Source organism: Sinocyclocheilus anshuiensis, unplaced genomic scaffold, assembly GCF_001515605.1.
Source record: "Sinocyclocheilus anshuiensis isolate Anshui unplaced genomic scaffold, SAMN03320099.WGS_v1.1 scaffold1804, whole genome shotgun sequence".
NCBI classification, from domain to species: Eukaryota; Metazoa; Chordata; class Actinopteri; order Cypriniformes; family Cyprinidae; genus Sinocyclocheilus; species Sinocyclocheilus anshuiensis.
Window position 1 is genome coordinate 325787 of NW_015555844.1, and position 11234 is coordinate 337020.

An 11234-nucleotide genomic window follows, 5' to 3' on the forward strand; every position below is an offset into this window, starting at 1 on the left:
AAAAAAAAAAACATTAAAAATCTTACTGTTCAAAAACTTTTGACTGGTAGTGTAGGCTGATTATTCTTATAGATTGAAACAAATGTGCTTCAGCCAGAAAAAAGGGTATGAAAAGTGCTCCGAGTCACTGCAGAAAACAAAAAAATTGAACAACAACAAAAACTGGAAATGTTGCTGGAGACGGGCTTATTTAAAATGAAAACTCATTCTCTGCCAGCAGGGGGCGCTTTTAGAGTGATAAAACTAGCGGATTCCCCAGTAATGGCTGTAATCAAAGCAGCTCCGCTCATGAATGCTACTTTATCCGATCAAATGAAAATGCTATCGAAACTTTTCTGAAGACAGTCAATTACCTTCAGAGATACATCCATATAAAACACCCGCGCCGTGTTATGATTTTGAAACGTGCAGTGCTCATGTTTATTCAACGAAGTCAAACGGCACAAATAAATCAATGTATGGAAAACTGGTAATGTATATCGAAATATCGGAAATGTGTTTAAAAATCAAATCACCGTTATTGAAAAAAATTATATCGCGATACATATTGATATTGAATTATTGTCCAGCCCTAGATCAACATGAGGGTGAGTAAATAATGTTCATTTTTTGGGTAGACTATCCCTTTAATGAAAAAATTATGTTATGTATAAAAACATTTCTCAAAATAAAATAAAATAAAAACTGCTGCTTTAAAATGAAATCAAACTGCATAAAATTACCACTATACAAATACTACTTTTTACAGCACTGAATTTAAATTTACTTATCGGTCTAGAAAATTGATTTAAAACTCTGAAAACATAAAAGGCGATTTTTTTTCTTGCCTGATTTAAAATTTTAAACCTTTAAATCTTCTTTCTAGCCCACTCTTGACTCGTGTCATCTCAGAACAGGCTTATGTCTGTTTCAACAGTGTCAGAATGATGGCACACACACAGAAGAGTTGTGCTCCTTTGCTCTGTGATTCACAATCTCCCTCTGCTTTGCATTAAGCAGGTCACACGCAAAATAACAAGAGCTAAATGCATTATGGGAGAATCGGTCGGCTGACACCATTTACTAACTTTCACTGTCACAAGACCAAAACATCTGAACTCGTCAACTGCACACAAGTCTGATATTAAAGTCAGATTATTCAAAAAAAATATTCTTAAAAAGTGAACATGGGCATGCAGTTTGCAAAGTCTACCATTAGAAGAACCTGCTTTGAATTTTTCTTTAAAATGCTTTGCTCATTTAGAAATATGTACAAACATACAGTGGAAAAATACACTGAACAAAATTATAAACGCAACACTTTTGTTTTTGCCCCCATTTTTCATGAGCTGAACTCAAAGATCTAAGACTTGTTCTATGTACACAAAAGGTCTATTTCTCTCTCAAAATATTGTTCACAAATCTGTATAAATCTGTGTTAGTTAGCACTTCTCCTTTGCCGAGATAATCCATCCACCTCACAGGTGTGGCATATCAAGATGCTGATTAGACAGCATGATTATTGCACAGGTGTGCCTTAGGCTGGCCACAATAAAAGGCCACTCTAAAATGTGCAGTTTTACTGTACTGGGGGATCCGGGGGGTCCGAAAACCAGTCAGTATCTGGTGTGACCACCATTTGCCTCACGCAGTGCAACACATCTCCTTCGCATAGAGTTGATCAGATTGTTGATTGTGGCAGCACTGACTGCTACATTAACTACTCCAAACTCAGCACAGCTCCGTCACAGAGCACAGAAATGTAGTTGGCGCATTTTAACACAGTGACCGCTTAAAGTCAACATGAACTCAGAACTGACCCAGTTTATCTTATGGTGTGTAATTCATCAATGCATGTTATTCCAGAAAATGTTTAAAATGCAATACCTTCCTGTAGAAAGTCCGCTTTTGTTTTCTGTTGACTTCACCTATGCCATGTGGGCTACTGGATAATGCTAACCAAGCGGCAAATTTTAGATCTAGACATTGTTCTTGTAAATGCACAAATGATAAATGGTATACAGTACCATTCAAAAGTTCAGGGTTGGCAAGATTATTTTTTTTTTATGTTTTTGAAGTCTCACTAAGGCTTCATTTATGTGATCTAATACAGTAAAAACTGGAATACTGTGAAATATTCATACAATTTAAAAGAACTTTTTTCTATTGGAATACATTTTAAAATGTTATTTATTACTGTGATGGCAAAGCTGAATTTTACAGTCCTCAGTGTTACATGATCTTTCAGAAATCATTTTAATATACTAATTTGCTGCTCAACATTTTATTTCTTATTATTATCCATGTTGAAATCAGCTAAGCTGCTTATTATTTTTTCAGGATTCTTTGATGAACAGAAAGTTCAAAAGAATATGTTTTACTGTGACTTCAATTTCAATGTAATGCATCTTTGCTGAATAAATGTATTAACATTGATTAAAAAATTTATAATAATTTGAAAACGTAGTGTACATGCACACAGCCCACAGAGTAAATAAAGACTAGCTCCATAGCTTTTACTTAAAATGGAGAAGACTGCTCCATTACTGTTCAAAATACAAATGACAAAATAAATTTAATTTGGAGAAAGAAACAAATCATAAACATACCTCATTCACATCACAAATCTTGCCATACATAACTAAAACATGAGACACAGTTTTCTTCTAGTCCATCTGAAACTATCTTTTTTTATTATCTAATTTTTCTTTAAACATTGCCAGGGGCTGTAGCTAGTCAGCAATTTTTTATTAAATAAAATACAGAAAATAGATTCATTTGCCTAGGCATGATACAATCACAGATAATATAAACTGGAAGGACTCTGTAGAGACAAGCTTGTTCAAATCTGTCAGAGAGAAACTGTTTTACATTCACACGCCAGCTGCCACACAAATGCTCTTTAATTAAATCCTGACCTGCCATTTTCTGATGAGATTATGAGTAATGTTTCGATTCAGAGGTCACTTCACTTTAAAGACTGTGACGTTGGCTTTACCTTTGGCCTGAGCTGCTGCTGCAGGTTTGGCTTTATCGCTGAACACCTGACTGCGGCGATTCCCTGCTGAACTGATGGGCCCTCGAGGAGAACTCTCACTGCCCGCAGTGGACATCCTCGAGGTGGGGCCAGGTAATCTGTGAGAGAGCAAAAGATATTAACAACAACGTTCATACATTTTCTGAAGATAATGTGCGTGCTCCTTGTCGGTGCAGAACCCGTGCTCAGGTGTTGTTGGTGTTTGCCAGAGGATTGCGATGGGGCTGCTAATGCATTCTGAGAGGTTGCTAGATGGTTGCTTAATGCCTAAAGAGTTTATAATTTTGTTCAGTGTAGAAAAACAGGACAGATTGCCTAAAGCATGACACTGTGGAAACCTTCGTCTCTTTCACTGCCACCACATTCTCAGGGCCAAAACACACTAATTGGAGCTCAATTAATGCAGAATCTTCCTACGCTTCGCTCACTCTGCTTTCAAAGCTAGTATCACACACACACACACACACGTACGGCACATTTGCAACATCTTTGTAACATCTCAGCTAGGGGTTGTGTGACTAGCTTCATTCAAGGTCATTATAAGCAGTTATTTCCAGCACTGACTGCTACATTAACTACTCTAAACTCAGGTTTGTGCCTTTCTCAGGGTCTCTTGCTCTAGAATCAGCCTTATTCAATTCATTCCTAGTTAATGAATCTGAAAAAAAAAATAATAATCTCCTCTCCCCAGCAGCAAAAACTCTTTAAATTGCTTTGGTGCACTTTTTTATTTACCCAAAGTGACAGAGGATCTGTTCAGTGCATCAGTAGTGAATCCCTCCAGCATAACCGCTTAGCTAGCAAATAGTACATTGTGCTTCTGAGTAATGCAACAATAAATAACCCTTAACAATGTATTTATTTCCACAAAACTGGTGCATTTTAAAAAGAAAATATTTGTATCAAGCATTGTGTGCCTTGTTTAAGGTTTAGATAATTAGTTTAACACCACAGCTTTGTGCAGATGCTGACCGGGGAAAGAATAGAATAGAACATATTTAGTATTATATATCTATACATACTATAAATTTCAAAATCTATTATAAATATTTAATATTAAAAAAGCACATCTTAAAACTGAAATGTACAGGAGTCTAAACCAATCCTAAATCTTACATATTCTAAAAAGACATGTAATATATTGACTTAAAAAAGAAACATATCAATAAAAACCCTGTAAACGACTCTATGATTTGTGATTCTAATGTGACATTTCTCCATCAGTCCTTTAAGGCCTCATGATTGACACACGAATAGACTAATCTCACCTAACAATCAAGTCTAGGTAAATGTCATGTCAATGTCATGTAAAATACAGGAACATCTGTCATGACCTATGCTAATCACATTGCTGTCTATTGTGTGGCCTTGACATTTTCTCATAAGTATGGAAAATAGTAATGTGGTAGAGGGATATTTTCCTCTCTCGTTATTTTCCTGCTCACCTAAATTACATCTCATATCTGTGGAAGGCTTATCTGCAATTATACCTATCTACCATTAGATGGCAACATTGTGTCACATGTTGCCAAAAACGAATGGTGGAATATTAAAGATTGGGCTGATATTTAAACTGGGAATTTTAAATAAGGTGACTCATCTATTTGTAGTGTAGTTATCTGAAACGCATTACACCTTTGCATTTGATTTCAAATGCATTTACACAGCACTTGGTGACTGAAGGCACGAACACATCATTCACTGAAACCAAAATTACAACCTCAACCTTTCTGTCACACACCACAATTAATAATTAATTTACTCAAGCTGGGCATCACACAGAGCAGTTATTTTAAAGTTATCACAGCTCACTGAGCAGACATTTCCACCGGGACATGTTTTTGGGTAACATCACCTGACAGAGTCCACAAATTCTGTCTGGCCGGATATATTCAAGGAAAAGTTCACCAAGACAGGTCATTATTTTCTTCTTTATATTTAGAATAAATCTAGTTTATCCATCTATTTAATAGATGTATCTATCTAACAATATATCTGTTACATAGATATCTATTAAATATATACATGCATTACAAAGTAATTCATAATCCCTTATCAATTGCATTCTGTTATATACTTTCTTTACTAACTGTAACCGCAGTTAAAATACTTTATAATACTTTGCTTTATAATACCCATAAAAATAATTTAATATATACATTCAAATGCACAAAAATTACCTGCACATGCATTAAATAGTGTAGTGCACTATTGACAACATAAGACAACACATGATAAAACACCTGAAATATGGTGTTGGCCATGTGTTTTAATGCAGTATATTTTTTTAAGTTATAGCCTAACTGTTGTTACAGTTATTTATGAAAATATAAGGCGTCATTAATGTAAGAATGAATATTTTATAATGCATTATATTATATATATATATATATAGAGAGAGAGAGAGAGAGAGAGAGATTATTTAATACCATTTAATTACAATGATATTGTATTGAGTAGCCAGTTTCACAGAACAATCTTGTACATACATGAGTAGAATTAGACCACAAAATCACATGCAGAGAGTAAGTGAGGAAGAGGATGGTGATGACGAGCAGGTTGACAGCAGAGGAAATACACAAGAGCACAGGATGAGAGTGAGAGCGCTACCTAGAATACTTTTTCTGACCAATGGAAAACTTGAGTTTACTCTGAGAGCCATCCCTAGATCGAAAGAAGAAGAGAAACAAGAGAAGAAAGAGAGATAAAGAGAGAGACCGACAAACACAGACAGTGATGACTAACACAACATCACACAATCACAATGCTAAGAGAATGAAGACACATTTATATAGACAGATTGCTTCAAATCAGTCCACAAACAATCCATATAACATATGCACATTAGATAGAATGAGAATGCTAGATAGATAGATAGATAGATAGATGTTACCTGGACTGCATCTCTGGCTGTGTTTTGTGTGTGTGCGTCCCATGCGAAGTGGAGGTCAGCTGGGCCAGAGTGCTGCTCTGCTGGATTAAGGGAGTGTGTGAATGTGTGTGTTGCGTGTGCGTCTGTCTGTTCGTCGTCTGCTGCTGCTGCTGCTTGTATCGAGACAGGCTAAAAAAAAGCCCCAAGATGGCTTTCAGATTTCCATTCCGGATCTCTGTGAGGAAGAGATGTTCATCAACACATTGCTGTTTAGTATATAATTGGGCAGACACTTTTCTCTCAAAGTAATTAGTAGGGCACTAATTACAAGCACAGTCCCCTGTACAGCATGATGGGGTTTAGTGCCTCACTCTTGCTTCTTGTAGGAATTGATTGAACCTACAACCTTCCAGTTATCAGCCACTGTGCCGCTACCAGTCAAGTGCTTGACAATAAAGCCATTTTATGATTGTTTCATTAATATGCTTTTACACTAATGTCCCTTTTAACGTTAAGCATGTTGTAATTTTGAAAGGCCGTTAGCACCACTTTTTGGGGGTTTAAAAGACAATTAATATTCCATATTATTATCGATTAAACTGCACTGATACTATCGAATGAAACTTTGCTAATTTTGAAGCATCACCACTATTAACTAAACTGAATCAAATTTGAAATGACTTGCATAACATGAATAACTAAGAACATTATTGACCTCTATAGAGCTGCTTAACTGAACTCATTTCATAATTGATAAACTTTACAACGCTGAGTTATTGAACTGAACCAACACTGAACTAAATTGAGCTGAATTATGACACAATTCTCTTCTGTAGAGCTGCTTTACAGCTTTAATTTGTTTCAGAATTCATGAATTTTATAAATTTAACTCTGTTATTTTCCTGTTTATTAATATGAAGCTGCTTTGAAACAATCTGTATTATATAAAACCCTGTATAAACAAATTTACAGCTTGTGCAGTAGCAACAAAGTTTGAAATGTGGTGTTTGAAAGTTTTTTCTGCAACAAACAGCCAATGATATACTAAACAACTCATGCTTCATTAAGTATTAATGTGCTTTGTACAGTCAAAGAAACTTTTCTGCACTTTGTTTAGTTTCACCATATGAGGGAAACATAAAAATCACAAAAAAGTGAAAGAAAACACATTAAATGATATAGAGGCACTCAAAAAAGCAAACAAATTGTGTGCTGTTCTTGTCCAATCAAAGTTTTAACCTCATAAATATGCAAATAACCCAGAAACATAAATATCGACAAATGGTTTACAGATGTAAAATCTTGAAACCTGACTACCCAAATTGTTAAATTACTAACCTAGGGTGAAGAATGAACAGTGTGAAACTTGTAACAAGATAACCCAGGTTAAAATAACCCTGGCTTAATAATTGAAAGTGTGAAAAACCAGATCAAAATTGTAATAAAATCTTACTGTAAATAAGCATTTTAAAAACTGTGTTTTTACCTTCAGCTGAAAGTCCCTGTATGTTCACACCTTTGGCAGCTAGGAAGCTCAGACAGGCATCAATGTTCTCAATCTAGAGAGAAATTCAGAGAGAGCATGTGGAAAGCACTGTAGAGATCATTAAAAAATAATCATGACAAACCACACACATATAAATATAGAAAGGAGCCATTATCACCTAAAACAAACAGGCCAGGTTAAGTTCAGAACAGATGCTGTTTCCTTGCAGTCTAGATTTAGTTTTCTTCACATCTGCTCTGTGGCTGAATACATGACTCACTCTAGGAGCTGTAGTGTTATCAGAGAGCATAGATTGGCTGCTCAGTCAAAGCAGTATGCAAAGCCTTTGCTGCCAATCTTTGAGGGCGTCACATTTGCCCTGTTGCTAGGAGACGCCGTCGAGGCCCTGACGCTGACCCAGCCACATCCTAGTGTCACTCAATTCAGAGCATAAGCGTATCTGATTGGCTGAGAGGAGAGTGATGTAATAGGCTATACTTAAAGGTCATGTGGATTCTACTAGGAATATGTTAATGTATTTTACCATACTCTAGGGTCGAGGTTATCCATAATCATGGCCTCCCGTTCTATTTATGGAGCCAATATGTCATGATATGTTAATCATATTCTTGCATTATTACAAAAAAACCCTGAAATGTAAATATTATTTATTTACTTATACCAATATTCACATTTTCAGATCACTGGCACACTGTAAATAAATAAAAGATCAGTGTTTACCAGCTTTAGTGAATAATTAACACTGTACTTCAACGCAAGCATACTTTATCAAATATATATATACTATCAGACACAATTAACTTTTTCTTAAATTAAAATCAATATTTCAGGTAAAGAATAAGAAAGAATAAGAATTTATTTATAATAATTTTACCATTATAATATAGTGTACAGTATAATACAGTGATTTTTATCTAATATAGTATAATTTTTTACATTCTTGCCAAGTCTATTAAAAAAAGGTGACAAATTTGTAAAATTACAAATATTCCTAAATAAGACTAATATATGTAGTTTCTCAAATAGTGTAAACTCTATTCATGCCATACCTGTATTACCTATCGGTTACCAACTTTTACGAATACAGCAGCCTATATATAAATAATAAAACAAGTGACTTGTAAATTCATATGTGCCCCTTTGGCACTTTGACTTCAATATTGGACACTTTGGTTACAGTACACTTAAAAATGTATGAATATCATTGCATTAAATAACAAAACATAAAAAAGTATCATTAATGTTAAAGAAAGAAAGCAAAAGTACATTTTTCAAACATTTCACAAAAAGTCGTTTGTTTTGATATACATTGTTCACTATTAAAGGTATTTCAACATTTTCTCATTTTGAAACATTGGTGGAACTTCATTCATTAAGTCACTGCAATAAATGGCTAAAAAGAAGATAATTCTACAAAAACTCCAGCATCATTTGTTTGCAGAAGTCACTTGCTTTGATTTTTTTGTTATGCAATGAAATTCATACATTTTGAACTGTGGCTCAGTTGTCCCAATATTTTTGGGGGCCACTGTATAATTAATAAAGCATTGCTTTGATTTATTGTCCATGTTCTGCATTAAAGAGCTGGTCATCTGCCACGGGTTAGTCAGCACAAGTGTGAGTTATGTCAGCCATAGCAACACATTTCAGCCTCACTGACTGTGTTCCAGTTGCTGGCAGCCAACAGTTGCTGGCCTTAAGGGTTGAGGGAGATATAGACATGTGAGGAAAGAATCTGCTCTAGATTCCTCTGACCTGGCTTTGAAGGAACCACATCCCAGACATCCAGGACTAAAAATAACGTTTCTAAATAAAAAATATCTCAGAGAGAGGGGTTGAAATTAATCTATATCCTCTTTCTCTCTGTGAATTGAATTACAAGGCATAATATTATATGAAGTCAATATGAATGCATTAAGAAATTGGGTGTGGGGCAATTTAGCTCTAACATAACAACATTGTCTGTCTTCTCAGAATGTTGGGCTGCAGGTCATGCATGACAGCAAACACCACTCTGAATGACATTCTCATAATAGCTGGGTCATAATAGCTCATTGGGTCAATAGAAATCAGAACCTACTGGAATAAAAGCAAACAACTGATTGCAGAGCCATAAAAAAGCACTTAACCAAAAGCAAACACAAGCACAGCCACAGAAACGTATTCGTGAAAAACACTAGTTGTTGACCAATATGTGTTTTTCAAAGACCAGTGCCAATCTAGACTGGCTGATAAAATGTGTACTGTTTATTTTACTTAAAATAAAATAAAAAATAAAACAAAATAAAATGAATAAAATAGGATAGCATTTAAATTTTACATTTGAATTAAAGGGGTCCTATTATGCACTTTTTCAACTTTAGTTAGTGTGTAATGTTGCTGTTTGAGCATAAAAAAGATCTGCAAAGTTACATGAGAGCCTGTTCTAGTACACCCCCAAAACAAAATCAAGACTTTGTAAAAGAGCATAATAGGACCCCTTTAAATAAAATTAAAACACTACCATTTTAAGACTGTAAATACATACACAAAACTGTATTCAATGAAATCAACACTTCATTTTACACAATATTAAACAATATTTTTTTTATTTAAAAATATGGAAAAATTAGATTTGCGTGTTGCTAAACTAATCCTACAATACTCTAACAATTCGGGGTGCTGCGATTGATCGGCTACCGATCACTATCGGCCGATAATCACGTTGGGATGATTGATCGGTGGTCTCTAAAAGGCCGATCTCAAAAAAACGATCTCAAGCTGAAGACACTGCTGTGAGAGGTTTGGCAGGACATGCAGCGGCACCGTCTCAGTCTCTGTCCGGAGCGGGTGAAATCATTATAATGCTGAAGGTGAGGTACTCACCTTCACATTTCTTCATTAAATAACAAAGTAATTTGAAAACCTTGTGTGAGACGTAATTTCACAAATAGCATGAGTGAATCACCACGCGCGCTCTCTTTCTTTCTCAAAATATGCAAATGGATGGAGACCGTGCGCTCATGCACATTACTCCGTTTGCAGTGTGTATGTGGTGCATATTTTTTTCCGCGCTCATGTTAACGGATTAATAAAGCGTGCAAGCTGCACACAGTTGCGGTCCAGCAGTGCGTTCCAGGAGCGGTGCGTCTGCAGCAGTGCAGAGATCGATTCCGCTGCATGCGCTGAATTAAAGGCTGCGTTTACACTTGGCATTAACATGCGATCACCGTGATCCAATCAAGCAGATCGGATCACCAGTCAATCAGAACACGGCGCGTTTACACTTGGCAACATCAACTGACTTCTCTATCTGGATAACCGATCGGATCTGTCTTTCCCGCGCAATATTTAAATAAGTTTGCAGAGAATGGTCCGGTGCAAAGTCAACCTAAAGTGGTGGGCTTTCAGTCACGGGACATTTTACAAATCAAAGATAAGTGTAGGAGTTTCACTAGTCTCCACACGGGTGTTCTTTTTTTCTGACAGTTCGCGAGAGAGGGGGCGGCGTTTTGCGTGATGTCGCCCTGCGAATGCAGACACGATGGCTGGATATGCATTTACATTACACTGAGATCCGATCACAATGCGCCCTTGACTACCTCTGCACCAGGACACGCTGATCGGATAACATTCCGATCAGAAGCGCGTTTACACTTGCCTTTTCAATTTGTATGTGGACAACATCCGGATACAGATCGCATGTTAATGTGTAAGCCAAAGTAATAGCGCATTGTTTGCAGTAAATATGAACATGGATTGACACGAAAATGTAGTAATTACACCATAAATGCATATTATTAAAGTCTACTGTGTTTCACAGTCAACACATACGGTTTTTTTGGCTAGGTTTAAAGGGA

General features: G+C 35.9%; 1 protein-coding gene across 1 annotated transcript in view; it reads right to left on the bottom strand.

Moving 5' to 3' along the window:
- Window positions 1–11234, bottom strand: part of LOC107675604 (neuron navigator 2-like) — a 125825-nt gene that overhangs the window by 70989 nt on the left and 43602 nt on the right. Inside the window, exons 4-7 of the mRNA XM_016470007.1 lie at window positions 7375–7447; window positions 5910–6123; window positions 5627–5680; window positions 2978–3114 (exon numbers count right to left, since the gene is read on the bottom strand). Of these exons, the coding sequence (XP_016325493.1) occupies window positions 2978–3114; window positions 5627–5680; window positions 5910–6123; window positions 7375–7447 (478 nt within the window). The remainder of the gene's footprint in view (window positions 1–2977; window positions 3115–5626; window positions 5681–5909; window positions 6124–7374; window positions 7448–11234) is intronic.